At 43.2% G+C, this 18008-nt stretch overlaps 1 protein-coding gene across 1 annotated transcript in view; it reads right to left on the minus strand.

Annotated features, from left to right (window-relative positions):
• Gli3 (GLI family zinc finger 3) overlaps nucleotides 1–18008 on the minus strand; it is a 210414-nt gene that overhangs the window by 55209 nt on the left and 137197 nt on the right. The window contains exons 7-9 of the mRNA XM_013033005.1: nucleotides 7860–8073; nucleotides 6721–6834; nucleotides 4753–4893 (exon numbers count right to left, since the gene is read on the minus strand). Of these exons, the coding sequence (XP_012888459.1) occupies nucleotides 4753–4893; nucleotides 6721–6834; nucleotides 7860–8073 (469 nt within the window). The remainder of the gene's footprint in view (nucleotides 1–4752; nucleotides 4894–6720; nucleotides 6835–7859; nucleotides 8074–18008) is intronic.

The raw sequence follows: 18008 nt of genomic DNA on the forward strand, positions 1-18008 counted from the left end.
TTTGGGTCCAGTCGTGGGGCCTGAACTCTGGGCCTGGGCACTGTCCCTCAGCTCTTCAGCTCAAGGCTAGCACTCTACCACTTGAACCACAGCGCCACTTCCGGCTTTTTTTTCTTTTTGCTTATGTGGTGCTGAGAAATCAAACCCAGGGCCTCAGACATGCAAGGCAAGCGCTCTACCACTGAGCCACCTTCCCAGCCCCGGTAACTACACTCTTAAGAGCACATTTCCCTTTGTTTTTTCTTCATTTACTCATTAGATTTAGGGTACAGAATTTTGCTGTTAACAGAGCATTTTTGATTTGCTAAATATGTATTTCTGAATAACTACTCAATGATTTAAGTCATGCTGTCCCATTCTTTGTATTTATTAACTCTCTGTCTCTCTCTGTCTCTCTCTCTCTGTCTCTCTCTCTCTGTCTCTCTCTCTCTAAGCCTGGCAAGAACCAGGCACTGATGCCTCATACCTGTAATTCTAGATACTCAGAAGCCTGATATTTGAGGATTGTGTTTCAAAGCCAGTCTGAAAAGGAAAGTCCATGAGACTCTTATCTCTGACTAACTATCCAAAAAGCAAGACGTGGAGCTATGGCTCAAGTGGTAGAGTATTAGCCTTGAGGGGAAAAAAAAGCTCAGGACACCATCCAGGCCCTGAGTTCAAAATCCAGGATGGATGCACACATGCACATTCCTGGCAATAAGAAGCACAATGGCTCCGTTAGTAATCCCAGCTAATCTCCCAGGTAGGGATAGGAGGATCACTGTTTTGAGACTCACTGTTGTGAGATGTTATTAAAAAAAAAAAAAAGTCAAAAAGAACTGGGAGGTTGTTCGAGTTGCAGATTATCTGGTTCACAAATGCACTCAAAACTCCATTACCAAAAACAAATACATGAAATTTTAAAATAAAATACGAAGCCACACAAAACATTGGCAGAGACCATTCAAATCAATGGATACGGGTTTCAAAGAACCTGAGATAAATTTGTACTGAGTGTTGTGTATACTGCAAGTGCTTCAACCAGCAAAGAGTAAATAAGTGACAGAGCTTAATTCTAGTAAAAAATTAAAATAAGAGTGTCTCCGATTCAATTAAGAGGACTGGTTGAGCTCATAACCCATGCTAAAATGAATACCTCCAAGAATAGTAAAAGCAAAACTGAACATTTTGAGACCATTACAGTATAAATTTCAGCAACATCTTCAAGTTTAATAAGATGTCTAGCCGGGCGCTGGTGGCTCACGCCTGTAAATCCTAGCTACTTAAGGGGATTGAGATCTGAGGATCGGGGTTCAAAGCCAGCCCAGGCAGGAAAGTCTGTGAGATTCTTATCTCCAACAAACCACAAGAAAACCAGAAGTGGCACTATGGCTCAAGTGGTAGAGCATTAGCCTTGAGCTAAAGAGCTAAGGGACAGTGCCCAAGCCCAGAGCTCAAGTCCTACAGCAAAATAATAATAATAATAATTCTATCATTTGTGATGCAAAGCAAAATAAAGAGTCCAGCTAATTTTAAAGTAGGAGAAAAATGAGGACTTCCAACTTATTTTGGGATTTTAGAAGATGTATCCTTCAAAGATACTTGCATCTTGACAAGTTGATAATAAATCTGGTCATAATCCAATTTTTTCAATGTTAACTTTTATGTTACTACCAATTCTTCCTGCTTTCTTGTTCCTTTCTCATTTTACTCAAGCCAACAATCAATACAATCCAAACCTGGTTATCTTCACAACTTTGGGTAAAGAAGTAAACTGATGGCTAATTTCATACTAGCTTGAGATCAACTACACCCCATTACAGTTATCTTGCTGGGAAGAGAAATTAATTTAAAAATGTCCATGGCAAAAGATGTCCCAGTAGCTCTAAACTAAGAATTACCCCCACAGAGGAGGAGAGAGGCTAGAAATAACAGGGAAGAAAGGAGGGAAAAAATGAATGGTGCTTATCTGTATGGAAAGCACCTTTGCAAATGTACCCACAGTGAATTACACGGGGCCGATGATGACCTGAGCAGGGCAAGGGAGCCCAGTTCCTAATTCTATTCTTCAACTTGGTGATTTGCTAATGTGAAACACATGTCTCTCTTTTGCACCAAGTTCAAATAATGCTGGAATTCTAACCGTGCAGCTCAGCGACTGAACCAGAACAAGGAGAGAACTTGTCAGGATTTAAGAGCTTTCTGCAAAGCCCTTCAATTGCAGCTGGCACCCTATTCCACAGAAGGATATCAATTATAGATAGCGACTTGCTTTCGCGGGCCGTCGGGACTGTCAGACGCTACATAGACAACCATGAAGAATCATGAATCTTTCTATTAACTGTAAGCGGGGCGGGGGGGGGGGATCAGAACTATAAATAAAACAGTGTATTGCAATGGTTTAACACCTGGCCAGTAAGTTGTAGACAGCATAAAAATTAAACTAAATCCCACAATGTCTCCTCTCCAAAGAAAGTCATAGGAACCCAAATGGGCCCTAATCTCTGTCCCTAAACATGTGGCCTCTGAAACTGATACTGATTCCATTTGTTCACCAAAGTGCCCAGGTAGACCTGAAGTCATTATGAAAATACAAAGCACCTACCCTGCACTAGCCACCTAAGGCCACTAGATACACTCAGAACAGGGAAAGTATGGGAGTGGCCAGTAGCAGACAATGGAAAATCAATTTTAAACACCCAAATTTGGGGTTTCCATCCTTTAGGTACCAGCAAAACAGGTGGAATATAAGTGATACCATCCATAGTCTTCATTTCATATTGTTGCACATTGCGATTTCTAAGCATTCATTTAACTTTATTTCCTCATATAATTTAACTGACTAAAATTGATATCCTAAAGGTAACATATTAGATTTTCTTCTAAACCTGACATGAATTTCTCCTAGCTGATCTAGAATAAGAAGATTCCACTAAACATAAACTCAAGTTTGCTAGTTTGAAGGACACTCTGCCACTTGAGACATACCTCCAGTCCAGCTTTTTGCTGGCTATTTTAGAGATGGAGTATGACAGACCTTTCTGCTCAGGCTAAGTCTGAACTGATACCCTTCAGATTTCACCCCTTAATAAAGGAGCTTCTATTAAGACAGTCAGCAAGAATAAAGGGTCATTAAATCAGTAATACTTGTATCAATTTAAAAAGAAAAAAATATATTGTTTTCTGTGAAAGATTTCAATATAAGTAATCTGTACAGAAGTGGTGCTGAAGCTCAAGTGGTAGAGTGCTCGCCTTGAGCTGAAGAGCTGAGGGACAGTGCCCAGGCCCAGAGTTCAAGCCCCACAACCGACAAAAAAAAAGAAAAGAGAAAAGAGAAAAGAAAAGAAAAAGAAATCTGTAATTCTTCTTATACAATTCCAAAGAAGCTATTTTCAGAAGACATGGAAGAATGGCCTTGATGATGTCATGTTAAATTCTCAAGACATTACAAATAGATATCTCTCAAGCAGGCAAGCTGTCTACCTAGCTCTACCACAGAATGGCTAAAGTCACAAGCTCATGCAGCCTATGAACGATGAGAAAAGGGCTTTTGATCATTTCCATGTTTCACCTAAATAGAAGAGGATCAGCAAGAAATAATCAGCCAGCCTTTGTGGTTCATATCTATAACACTCGCTACTCAGGAGGCTGAGATCTGAGAGTCTCAGGGCAGAGCTAGCACAGGCAGACAAATCCGAGACTTTCATTTCCAGTGAGCCAGCACATCAGTCCTGGGCTCAAGCCTATATCTACTTGGATGTTCTGCAGGACTCTAAATTCCCTTCCAAGTCTGAGCCAGAAAGGCTTCGCAGGCCTTAGAAAGTACCAAGTACCAGGAAATTATGGGCAAGGTCATGAGGGGGTGGGTGGGCAAGAAGGTTACTACACTCGGAACTGACCACAGGAGTGCAACTAAAAGACATCCAGCCACACAGAGGCTGAAGCCTGAGCATGAACATTCAAGCCAGCCTGGGCAGACAAATCCAAGAGACTCTTCCTTCTGATTAACCACCAACAAGCTGGAAGTGAAGCTCTGGCTCAAATGGTGGAGCACCAGCCTTGAGCAAGAAAAACTAAGGTACAGTACCCAAGCCCTGAATTCAAAGCCCTAGTATTGGTAAAAGGGAAAAGCAAAACAAAGCAAAAGACATGAAGACCTGGTTTGGTAAGAGAAAAGATGGTTCTCAATCTGATCATTCCCTGTAGTTTTCAAAAACATATACTGATAAAGACATCAGAAAACACATACAATGATTACCATGATGAGAGGTTTACTCCGGAGGCTATAATAGATCAGGAGCCATTTGTGTTAGGACTGGCTACACTAAGAAGGGGTTCCTCAGGCCGAGAGTATGCAGGGGAGGAGGGAGGAGAGGAGTCCTACCCCTGCCTCTACATTTTCTTTTCTATTTTTACAGTCTTGGAAAGGGGAAATAAACTTGGTTAAAAGGTTAATAATAATTCATGTCCAGCTTACTATTACTCAAAAACCATCAAAGTCGCTAACTCAAAATAGTGTTTTCTGGCTTATAGGATCAGAGTCATTACACTCTCCATTGAAGACTTTATTGAATTTTACACTAAGCTTTAGCTGACTGCACAGGTCAAACACCATAGCTTGGAGTTTTCTTTATTCTCATAAAGTCATAAAGCCCTCTCGACTCTGCACTGCTCCGAGCTCAGGAACTTGACTCTGCCAGGGTCAGAGAAGCGAACCTCAAAAGGAAGGGTCATGCGGCGGAAAGCCTGGATGGCTGAGCGCCAGTCACTCACGTGCACCAGCTGGTCCTGGGTGTCGAACTCCCGGGCGCAGCCCTCCCAGTGGCAGTTCGTCTCGTAGATGACTTCAGGCTCCTGCTTGCTCTCATCTCTGTCCCCTTCCTCCTTGACAAGAGTTGTTCCTTCTGGTTGCTCCTGGGGCGTGTGGGGAGGGAGGCAGAAGGGAGAGAAAATCAGAAAATCAGGTCCAGTAGAAGGAAGAGAAGAAGAGAAATAAAACCCTGATTTAGATTTGTCTTCCTTCTAAGGCAATTTTTTTTTCAGGTGAAAATAAAACAGAAGCTGGGTTTTGTGAATCAAACAAAGCTAACCTGGAATCCTTTGTGTGCGTGCATGCGCGTGCGTGTGTGTGTGTGTGTGTGTGTGTGTGTGAGAGAGAGAGAGAGGAGAGATTTCAAACACTTGTTTAACTTGAGTTTCAAAAAAGGACACTGACCACCCTTTCTTGACAATAGCCTATAGCATAATCAAGATGAAAAAGCTGAAGTCAATCTGATTTGCCCTGAAGAGAAAGGTTGCAAAGAAACCAAAATCATACCTTCAAAATAAACAGAAACAAAATAAACCCCAAACAAAACCCCTAAAAGAAATTTGTGTGTGTGTGTGTGTGTGTGTGTGTGTATGCTAGTACTAAATCAGAACTCAGGTCTTTGCGTGCTTGCTTGGCTTTTCCCCTCAAAGCTGGTGCTCTATGACTTGAGGCACACTAGAGGAACTTAAGCTCCACTCTTTTTGCTGGAGATAAGAGTCTTGAAGATTTGGTTGCCTAGACTGGCTTTGAACCTCAATCCTCAGATCTCAGACTCCTGAGTAGCTAGGATTATAGGTGTGAGCCACCAGTGTACAGCAAGAAATAATTCCTTACCCCAAAGGTTCATCTTTTCTATGTTGTTCAGTTATTTTAAATCTTTTATCCCCATATTAATTATTCTTCCATTTTTGTAAATCAGGGAATGGTTGTACTTGGAGTTCTGTTTTGCCCAAAGTTGGAGCTTATGAGAGGCCCTCTGGACTTTCTGGGGACAGTGCCCTCTTGGGTCAGCCTCTGGTTTCCATGGATATACACCAGGGTCTGAGGCCTAGGAGCCTCAGCACCTAATGTTCTGCAGTGTGTTCTTCACAGTAATGCCATGCCATTCAAAGAGTCTCCACAATTATGGGGCACAACTAGGTATATAGAGTTCTACCCTATAACCAGACGATAAAAATCATATATGGGATACAAGGTATAATCACAAAATTAATGTCTAGCAAACTGTAGGAAGGAAGGTAGATTTCAGAGTCTTTCTCACAGAAAGGGAAATCTGGGCTGAAGCATGCTGAGATGGAGACTACTGTAGCCTAGTGATAGCAAAGTCCAGATCCTTAGAGGTTAAGATTCTCCTCCAGCCTCTGTCACTGGTCTACAGCAAGCAGAAGAACTCATGGGATGGATTTCTGGGCATAACCAACACATTTCTTCAGGGAAGCCAGAAGATCTCAGGGATTAGAAGCAGAGCCCAGAATCTAACCAGACTGGTTAGTTGTGCCTCAGTCCCTCCTGGTACTCCACGCTCTCAAGCCAAGTGGGAAATGGGGGAAGGGGAATGAATGGAAGCTTAGGAATGTTAGCTTAGTTTCTGCCCGCAACTCCAGCTGAAGGGCTGAGGCTGCTCACATCTGTGGTTAAGTGCATCCAGCCGTGGGCTCTATGAACTACAGTTCAGCCAACTCCTATGCTATCTCAACTACCAAGAACACAAACACTACCACCCAGCTTGACCAGTGGTTCTGCCTGCTTCTGAGCTAGGGCAATCAATTAAGTCCCTCCATCATGAATCCATTTTCAAAGACATTGAGTATGGCCAAGGCCATACATAGCAGATAAGAAAAAATGCTGTGAACAGACGCCAGGCAAGCAGCAGAGAGCTGTTCCCAGCATGGAAGGGATGGAAGTAAACCTACACAGCCTGAGTGTCCTACCTGCTGCCCGCGTCCTCCTGGACTGGGGAGGTCTTCATCTGGCTTGATCTTGGAGCGTTTATTATGCAGGGGGTCACCAGTGCTGCTCACCGCAGACTCACTTGTGGGCTTGTTCTGCTGATCAGATTTGCAGGAGCAGAGACAAAAGTTTGGTCAATAAATGGGGACTTAATAAAAACCTAAAACTGAAGACCAACAAGTGTATTTGTGTCAGAGATTAAGAAATGTCACAATCTTCCATAACACAGGAGAGTTTAGATAATGTGATCAGAACTGGGCAAAACATTCATGAGGCAGTTCCTTTATTTCTAGAACTCTATTCATGAATATAAATTCCCTGGGCTATTTAAAGGCTTAGAAGAACAGGGCTAGGATCGTAGGTTTTAACAGAGTCCAGCAGTGATTTCACAAATTCTAAAGTTGGGTAGGAGATCCAATACAAGCCATTTGTGACACTCATTAATTTAAGCATCCACAGTCTTCCTACCACATTGTCAGGGTGGCAGTAAGAAGGAAAGATTGGCATTGGTTTCCTCTTCCCAGTGCCTACAGTGGCCAAATCCAGCAATGTAATTACATGGTCAATTTGTCACCAACCAAAGTGCTTTAGAAATGACAACAGGTCAGGGTATGGCCTGATCAATTATTCAATTATTTGCTCTGTGTGTGTGTGTGTGTGTGTGTGTGTGTGTGTGTGTGTGTGAATATTGGGGCTGGAACTCAAGGCCTTGCACTCTTACTTGGCATTTTCACTCAAGGATAGCATTTTATCACTTGAACCACACCTCCACTTGTGCTAGTTCTTTGGAGGTAAGAGCCTCACAGACTTCTCTGCCTTAATTTGGCTTCAAATTATAACCTCTCAGATCTCAGCCTCTTCAGTAGCTAGGATTACAGGTGTGAGCCAACAAGCACCAGGCTAAATTATCTCATTTGGTATTCATGAAACACACAGCTGTGGCACAAGACATTCTGGCTTAATGGGGAGCATCACTGTGTAGCACGTTTCACCAAACTGAACAACAGAACTCTGGGTACCAAGATGAATCCCAAGAATGTCATGGTTCCAAGCCAATATGGTGGCCAATCCTCTCCTTCACTGACCAAGATGATCCAGAGCATGGAGCTACTCTTCTTACCTGTGAGGACTCAGAAGGGCCGGAGCTAACCTGGACTGGGTTCAGGACTGTAGGGATTCCTGGAACAGGCCGCTGTGTGGGGAACGTAGGGGCAGGGTGGATGAGTGGAGGGCTATGGCCAAAGGCAGAGCCCAGGCTCTGCTGTCGGCTTAGAATCTGCTGATGCATGTGAAGAGAGACAGGTGCAGATGGATAGGTGAAGCTCAAGGCAGGGCTGTACACAGGGAGACAAAAACAATTAAGTCAATAAATAAGATTAAAAATTAAAAACTTCAATTAGGCAGAAAGTAGGGTCAACTATATAGTATCTGGAGCACTCTACCTATATTGTTACCATCCCAATCCATATTGGGGTTTTATCAACACAAATGAGAAAGGAGAAATTATTACTGTCGAACATTTTAAACCTTTCCAAGAGAAAGATGACCATTGAAGCCGGGCATAAGGGTACATGCCTGTAATCCCAACACTGGGGAGGGGAAAGGAGGGGGGAGGATGGCAAGGGAGGGGAGAGGGATGATTATCAAGAGGAGATATGCACACCTAGGCATCCAAGCCCACAGACTTGAAGTATCAACTCAATAATAACTATTTATTGCAATAACAAACTCGAGGTGAGAAAGAGGATGGGTGACTACATGCTTTATAGGACTTCTGTGGGCTCTAGTTCCTCCTGAGCATGGAGCAATTCCTTCATCTTAGTTCCCATCGCACACTTTCATATGTCTCCAGATCTTATTACAAGAGGAAAGAAAATCAATTGGTTAAATGCGCTTGGAACACTGTACGTGTCATATCACTCATTTGTTTGTAAAGATGGAAAGCTCGCTTCATCCAGAATGCCACCTAAAGAATTCCCATCAGCGCCGTCTGCTTACGAAAACTGATGGATTAACCTCTCTCCACGGAAATCAGTGATCAATGGACTCAAGGACAAATATTCCAATGGGAGAGCCTGGCTCCCTCCTCATGCTAGACAGCATTCAATGCCCATTACAGTCCATAATGCCTGCTAATGCCCCCTAACGCCTCCCCGTCAGCCCGTAAAATTATGCAGCAGTATTTTCTGGAAGGGAGAGGATACTACAGAAATATCCCAAATCTGCCATAGTGCCAAATTATTCTTCAGGTTTAAGAACCAAAGCCTCCTAAAAGCCTATATACCTAGCTACTCAGGAGGCTAAAATTTGGAAGGTCACAGTCCCAGGACAGCCCAGTCAGAAAGACTCCATTTCCAAAATAATCAGCAAAAACCCAGGCTGAAGTAAGTGGCAGACCATCAGCTTGTGAGCAAGTCAGTCAAGTTTAGAGTACAAGGCCCTGAGTTCAAGCCCCAGTACTAGCATTAAATAGAAAAAGATTCTCTCAGAAGAATAAAGGATTCTGGAGGACTTTTGCCCACGGCTTTCAAAAAAGACATGGGAAACTAATAACTACATTTATGGAAATTTTAAAAAATCAGCGAAACAAAAAGTATGTATATGTATCTTCCTATCCTGCTGTGTTAATACTCAAAAAGAATTAGGATTTCTTATAGTGTCCTAGATAGAACTCATGCAAATTTCCAATCTGGTGAGTTAATTGGTACTATTAAGTACATTAACTGAGAATGCAGTAATTATAATAACGAAATCCCAGCCACTTCAACCCCCTTTTAAAGTAATAATTCCAGAGACACACAGTTCATTATAATGTGATTCCACATTTTTGCCTATTTGATTACCATACACAGAAGGTACCTTCAGTGGGATTATATGACTATTGTTCCTCCACAGAAACTTTCCTTACAATAGCTGGCCCATTTAAGAATGAATACCATTAAGAATACCCTAGGAGAATTCCACCAGGCTTTGAGTAACTCTCCTTTCATTCCACATTGTATTTCCTTAATAAAAGGAAGCAGAAAACAGTCATTGTTCACAGGAAATTAGGGAGAAATCAGTAATAATACTGTGTTTCTGCACCACTATAAGTTTCTGTCCAGATTTCTGAAGGCTATAGTGAAGGATTACAGCGAGACTTAGCTAAGGTAGCTGGCTCGGATGATTGATAGAGCATTAATCAAAAGATGCATATCTGCCTCGGAATTTGTTCCCAAGCTTTCTTCTAATAGCTGATTTCGTGTTCACTGAGCTCTATGCCAGTTTGTCCAATTTATTTTTCAGTGTACAAGTCATTCATCAAAAACCAATGATTTAACATGCCCCCCCTCCTTTGCGTGAATGGATATTACTAAGTGTAAGGACCTTATTCTATTCATTAAAGAAACAGAAACCCAAAGACCCCATTTCATGTATAATTACAATGGCAGGCAGACTCCACAGGGACCTCCACATGTCTGTCCACAGTTCTGGGGGCCTCAACTATCCAGAAGGCTCAAGAAAGGGACCCAGAAAGTCACTGACACTTCTGATCCAAGAAAGGGTTCACTCTGAGACTTTTAAAGCCAGGACCTGCCAGGTACCTGTGGCTTATACCTGTAATCCTAACTCAAGAGGCTGAGATCTGAGGATTGCAGCTCAAAGCCAGCCAGGGAAGGAAAGTCTGTGAGATTCCTATCTCCAATTATCCAACTTTAAGTAGAGGTGCGGTTCAAGTGTTAGCATGCCAGCCTTGAGTGGAAAAGGGAAGAAACAGCACCCAGGCCCTGAGCTCAAGCTCCAGTACCAGCATATGCTAAATCTTAGAGACAGAAACAGACAGAGCTTGGGGGTGAGGGCAGGGGGAGAGGGAGCAAGAAAAATAAAGTGAATACTTGATCAGAAGCCACAAATGAACACATTTCAAGAGGCAGCAAATACTGTTGGTTTTTTGGTATAAGCACGTGACATACATCTAGGATAGGAATATTTCTAAACACATGTAAGAGAGAACAGAACCCAGGACTGGCCTCCCTTTGTACTTTTTGGGGGTCCCAAGGCCCCTGGTCCTCGGGGTGCTTGGTTCTGGGTTAGGAAAGATTTCAGCACTATCAGGAAATGTCCTCTTTGGAGAGTGCAGTATCCGTAGTACAAGCAGATGAGCAACATACTCTACAAGCCTCATCATCATTTTAGACTGCCAGGGAAATGAGAGCACAGAACAGACCAGGGATTTTCCACCTTCATTTCTTATTCCAAATGAGCCACCACACTTTTCCCTGCAGACATGGACTCTCAGACATACTATGATGCTTTGTCTCTGCCCAGAAGAGCCGGTCCCATCCAGCTGTGCTGACCACGCTCCAGATCACAGGGCTGCTGAGAACTGAAGAAACTAAAGCCTTAAATCTGTGATCTGGCATCAAGGTCTCTCGATCTCAGGATGCTGCCTAGAGGATGCTCAGCCTCAACCGTATAAGGATGGAGCAGAGAGTGGCTACTGCTGGACCCTACAGGTAGGACGGCCAGGACCACGGAACAGCATTCCTACCACGCCTCCTCCACTCCTGTCAACTCTTCCGGAACTCTAGGGAATTCTCAGCCGGCCCCACGGCCCAGCAGAGGCCTGCTCCCTAACAAGACCTGCACACTGGTATTTCCTGTCTGCCTCAACTAGAATGCTTAGCCTCCAAAGCTTAGCACACCTGCGTTCCTTCCATCATTTGAGTCCCAGCTCGAATGTCACCTACTCACAGAGGCCTTAGGAACCAATATCCCCATAAACAGGAACTATGTATACCTCCTTGCTCCTTAGTTTTCAAGTTTTAGTGATGTTAGGATTTGAACTCAGGGTCTTGTGCTTTCTAGGCAAAGATCCTACCACTGGAGTCATGTCCCCAGACACTGCCGTTATTTTTTAAAGGGGTCTTCAAATTTTGCCCACGTCAGCCGGAGACAACAATCTTCCTTACGGCAGGGATTGCAAGTGAACACCAAGACATCCAACCTGTTCTTTGTGGGAAGGAGGGGAAGGCCTCAAACTGTGATCAACCCATCTCTACCTCCTGCATGGCTGAGATTATCAGCATGTACCACCATGCTCAGCTAGAGAATCTGATTCTAATCACAGCACAGAATACTCCCTGGTTCTACATTCCTTTCTCCATTTCTGAGCTGAGGTTCAGGTAAGCCATGCATGGTCCAGCTCAATTTCAAGTGAACACTGAGTCCTTCTCAGCACCCCACTCCAATCAACCACTATAGACACAGTGAGGTGGAAGAGCACACACTGGCTGTCACCTGATCAAATCAGCAGTGTACACTGAGTGGGCAGGGCTGCCTCCAATGGAGGCTCCTTGCTTCTTACAGGGCCTCTCTGCAGAGGCTGCTGGCATTTCCTGGCTTAAGGTTCCATTTCACTCCCATCATCCCTCCCCTGCTAATTCTGACCCTCTGAAAGGACCCTCCCATTCCTTGGGACCACCCCAATCACCCAAGGCATACACTCATCTCAAGATCTACAGCTTAATCCTGTCTCCCAAATTCCTTTTAGCTTGTAAGATGATCTAGTCCCAAAAGAACATTGTCTTCCACTAAATGTGACCGTGAAAACAACAAATCTACAAAACACGATTAAAGTTAGTGTCAAACTTCACTCTGTAACAGCAGAAACTGAAGTTACAAAGAAAAAGAATTTCAAAGGTAAATTCTACCTGATAGAGCAGAAAGCACTCTGGACTAAGCAATAAGTACTCCTGACTGAGCAAAAAGTATTCTTCACTGGAAAGTAAGTACTCCAAAATTACTCCTGCCCAACTTCAGTTTCCTGGTCACTTGGTGGTTGTTATATCTGTGAGTCAATCCACAATCTGGCTACAGCTGGGAAATTCAAAATGAAGTCTTTCCAGTTTTGGAGAAAAGGGACCATGAGCTAGCATTATTTCTACAGGTGTAAGAACAGGTGTGTCTACATGAGAGGAAAAGAATACAAAGCTTCCTCCACCAACCACACAACTTCCAGGTTAAGTTTCTGGGATAACCCTGCCCAAACTGAAATATAAAGATCCACACATTGCACTGGGACAGATCCTAGCCCTGACCTGCACACACGCACACTGCACTCTGAGTAGCTTTGGAAAAAAAAATACATGAAGCTTTCTATTATGAAGACACTAGAGAAGACACTCTGATTGGAATGGTAACCACACAATCTCACTACAGCCATGCCACTGATCAGCCATCTAGAATCAGTTAGAAATACTGTATACTAATATGAAACCGAATCCTTTTCTTCAAAATACAACCTGCTACTATTATCTTTTCTCTAGTTTTAAAGAAAAGCATTTCCCAACTAGCTGAAGCCTCCAAATTGAGATTATTTTTTTATTTTTAATTCTTGTACTGAGGCTTGTAGGGCTTGAATTCAGGGTTTCTCATACTCTCCCTTGGTTTCTTTACTCATAGCTGGCACTCTATCACCTGAGTTAGGCCTCCTATTCTAGAATTTTACTGGTTAGTTTGAGATACGAATAAGTCTAGCAGATTTGTCTGCCAGGGCTGAACTGTGGCTCTCAGATCTCAGCCTCCTGATTATAGGCATGAGCGAACTAAGCGTGGCCAAACAGAGGATTTCAGTAGGAAGAAGATTCATGGCCTGAAGGAAAAAGAACCAGTTCAGAGTTCCTGCCAGGTTGAGTTTGTGGTTCTGCCATCGAAGTAGCTGAATGCTTTTGATTCAGAATCTCTGACCATCTGTCTCCTTATCTTAAGCAGTGCAGGAGAAGGTCTCCAAGGCTTCCTCTTACTTGTAAACCAAACCCCACACACTGGCAAAGCCTGGCCCTGCCTGTATCACTAGCTCCACCTGTGCCACCAGCTAGGCGCACTGCCTGATCTGCCCTTTGATTACTGGTCTTGAACCGATGGCAATTCCTTCAACTCTCTGCTTTTCCCATCTCTGGCTCTGCATGTTCTGCCTTTTCAGAAATGTGTAAATAGCTCTTCCAGAGGGGAAGTACCGTCATCCTATAGGCATCAGCTTCCTGGTCGATTCTTCTTAATGAGGTCTCTGTGCTGGGCTTTCTTTTTATTTTTGCTGATCCTGGGGCTTGAACTCAGGGCCTCAGTGCTGGTGCTGAGATTTTTTGTTCAAGGTTAGCATTCTACACTTGAGCCACAAATCCACTTCTGGCTTTCAAGTAATTAATTGGAAATGAGAGTCTCACAGACGTTCCTGCATGGATTGGCTTGGAACTGTCATCCTCAGGTAGCTAGGATTCCAGGCATAAGCCCCAGGTAGGTCAAATCCTGTAGATAACTGACCAGCATCATTGAGTTTATTTCTTCATGATTTACTCAAGCTTCCTGCCTGAGTCTTTTCCTTTACAGAAGGTCCGTGAGGGGAGGTCAGGCGTCACTCACAACACATACTGCACAATGGGCAGCCCACAGATAAACTCAGCTAAATATGTGGAGATGAATAATTGGAAGGAGATGCAAACTACCTCTATTTTTAATAGTATTAATTACTTCCCCAACTGGGGGAGGAGATTTTTTTCATAATTTTTGGAAGATGGAATGAAGTTTTTTAAGTTGTAATTTGTCACTGTATTTAATCACTTCGTTTGTGGTTTGTTTTTCTAATCACCCAGTATGGAACCCAGGATCTAAGAGGTTGAACTGGTTCCATCTCCCTGTGGGCAATATTGGTGGACCTTCCAGCTGCTTCCTCACTCTGGGGGTCCTAACAAGAGGGGGTGGATGAGGCCCAAAACAGACAATGTAACCCGACAACGGTCACTGGGCTGAAACCATCTCCTGGCCCCGGGAACACCTGCACTGGCCTATAGAGGTGGACATCTTGGCATCCAGCTCATGGAGTGACCTGTGACAGCATACAGGAAAATGATAATCTTCAGCTCTTTTTGTGAGCTGGGCCACAGGTAACCCTGCTAAGAAAGGAAAGAAACCATCTTCTCTGTGGCCATTCGACTGAAAGTGAGAAAGCTGCAGTTAGTAAGCTGGAAATGAGCAAGTCACTTAATTCTCTCCATTTGCACCTGTCTGACAGACTATATAGGAAGATGAGAACTGTTCGGACTACCTCTCCTCCAATAGTGGCCCAGTGTCTAGGAGAAAGTGTTGGCCAGGTTTCATGCAAGCACCTGACTTTCACTGCCTGGAGGAAAGCATCAAATGATATCCAAGTCTCAGACGGAAATCTAAGATGGACAACACACAGATACCTTCCTGAGATAAAATACCTCGCAACTGACTTTCCCATGTGTGGAGTTTGTTTTTTGTTTTTTTCTGAGTTATACAAGCTCTGAGATTAAAAAAGAAGGACTTGTGATCTTCACCTGGGTCAACACGTTTGAGTGCATCTGACATGATCATGTTCTGAGTATGCCAGTGAGTTTTTCTAAATATCTGTGGCATAAATAGACAGAAAAAATTCATAAATACATAAAAATACAAAGACCATGCACAGACTCAAGAAATATATTTGTTTTAGCCCTTTATCTCATGTCCATCTCTTTATTTCTACCTACCTCTCTATGTCGTCTGTAAAGTTACAGTCATGTTAAATAACCTGTACATAGACTACAACTTCTGGTAAACCAGACTTATTGATCCATCATGTAGAAACTTCCCTTAAAGGGTTATTGGGCATTCTAATGACTCACTAAAGGTCTCCTTGATTCATTCATTCAGGAGCTACTTGTTTCCTAGCGTTAAAAGTGAGAGGACACGGGTGTTATAGGGTGTGACAAGCACTTTTTAGTGCATACAACCTTCAGAAGAGAAATAAATCTCAAACTACTACAGAGGGCTTGGAATGTGGCTTAGTGGTAGAGTGCCTGCATGAAGTCCTAGGTTCGATTCCTCAGTACACATAAACAGGAAAAGCTGGAAGTGGAGCTATGGCTCAAGTGGTAAAATGTTAGCCTTGAGCAAAAGAAGCTCAGGGACAGTGCCAAGGCCCTGAGTTCAAGCCCCAGGACTGGCAAAACACAAAAACAAAAACAAAAATGACTAAATAAACCATTAAATTTCAAAAACAAAAATCCAAACAATGACGACTGTTCTTTGAAAATCTCATTTGAACTTGGCACAAACTTGAGGTAGATAGTTATGGGAGGTTGGTTTGCTTGTCATTTTTTTTTTTTAAGAAATTGGTATGGCTATCCTTTAATATTTAACAACGTCCTTGAAAACTCTTAAAAAGGCACCATTCACCTTTGGCATTATAAATTAGGTGTGGAAGACATGTTTGTTTGGGGAATTCACAAGCAGGACTAGGTGTTTACCAGACAGAGGATATCGGTCAAGTTCATCTTCAGAAGACTCACAGGGCAAGTGGGTGAGACAGGAAGTCTCATTTGCGTCCTGAATTGTAGAGGGATGACAGTACCTGCTACTTGGGACCTCATGGACAGCAAGCACTTCCTGACCACCATGCCTCTTTTTGTCCATCTTTCAGCCTTAAGACAGGTAGCTCTGCCCTTTTTAGAAACTTTGATGTTTCTATGCATCTTTCCATTCCCCACAGTCTTACTGGTCTTACCACTGAGTTAGTTCTGACCTCTTCGCAACGTGAAACTTTGAAAAGCAATGCCCTGAAGTTTCTCTGGAAATTGGTGATAAAAATACCAATTCTGATTATAATTACTGTATGAGGATATCACATGCAAGCTCATCTTATCCTGGGTAGCCTGCTCTGCCATAGAGGTGACTTGTCAGGCTAACCTGTGAAGGATAGGTATTTAAAAGTGAGGCCAGCCACTGCCAGAGAGAGCAGGCAATGAAAAGGCTCAAAGACAAGAAAGGAAATGAGTCATCAGCCTGCATTATCTGAATGCCTTGAGGTTTCTGAGGTGAGCCTGCTCTTCCATTGCTCTTGAGAATAAAGAGGACTTCCCCATGTCAGGATACCGTGGGTCTTTGAAGTCCCGAACGACCAGTGGAGATACAGTAAAGAACAGTAAAGATGGCACCGGAATCATCTGTGCACCCCACTCTAACCCTTAGATGTCATCAAAAGTAGGGATGGTTGGATAGAGAGCAAGAGGGAAGAGAAATTAGAGAGAAGGAAGAGAGAGGATTGCTCACATGGCCTTGGGGTTACTCAAAGACAGACAGGAACCGTCACGGGAGCAGCACAGACCTGTGGTAGCTCATCTCATAGATGGACCACTCCAGGTCAGCTCTCCTGCAGCCTCTCCCAGGTAGAGGGATTCTGCCTGGCCACTGTAGATTCAGCAGTTTTTAATGAATGGTGTCCATTTCCTTCACACTGATTGTCTTACCGAGGGCTTATAAATGGGAAGAATGTTCACAGCAGGAAGGGAGGGAGGGCTGGCACAGCAGCTAGTGGGAGAGTTGGCATTTGACGCTAAATGTACCAAAGACTTCAACACATACAGCTATCAGTACAACGACTAAGTGTCTAAACTCCCAGTAGTTCGTACTAAATACCATGTTACAGGCAGAGTTAATGGCATCACTCCCTGTCTCTATATTTTAATGGCCATACAAAATTAAAAACAGCAGAAAAATAAGAAACAAGCAAATAAAAAAAACACCATATAAAAATTAAGATTTATAATATAAATGCTAACAAGTGCCTGCCAAGGATTATCAGGGTAAAATGAACTAGTAAAGAATAAAAATCATAGGCAGGCACCGACGGCTCACTCCTGTAATCCTGGGTAGGAAAGTTCATGAGACTCTTATCTACAATTAATCACAAAAAAAAAGGTCAGAAGTAGAGCTGTGGCTCAAGTAGTAGAGCACCAGCCTTAGGCAAAAACTCAGGGACAACACCCAAACACTGAGTTCAATCCTAAGACTGGCACAAAATCATAACAGAAAACATTATGGAAAAGCAATGGTATTCATGATTTCTATAAATATAAGCATGTTACTTCTGCTAACATCTGTGTTTACTGAAGAGCTAAGTTTCCCAAACACACAACACAAACCCATCATGGGAGATCCGCCCCCCCTCCGAATTAGCGACTAAAACTCCTGTCTATCACTTATTAAGAGCAAAGCTAGTGAAAATAGTCATTACTTTCACTGTTTCATATGTGAGTGCCAGTCCTGGGGCTTGAGCCTGGATATTGTTCCTGAGCTTTTTGCTCAAGGCTAATGCTTCTCCACTTGAGCCACACCTCCAGCTGGTTAATTGGAGATAAGAGTTTTCACTGCCGTTCCTTTCCTGCCCAGGGTGGCTTTGAATCACAATCCTCTGATCTCGGCCTCCAGAGCAGCTGGGATTACAGGT

The sequence above is a fragment of the Dipodomys ordii genome, unplaced genomic scaffold (genome assembly GCF_000151885.1).
Source record: "Dipodomys ordii isolate 6190 unplaced genomic scaffold, Dord_2.0 Scaffold161, whole genome shotgun sequence".
In the NCBI taxonomy this organism is placed as follows: domain Eukaryota; kingdom Metazoa; phylum Chordata; class Mammalia; order Rodentia; family Heteromyidae; genus Dipodomys; species Dipodomys ordii.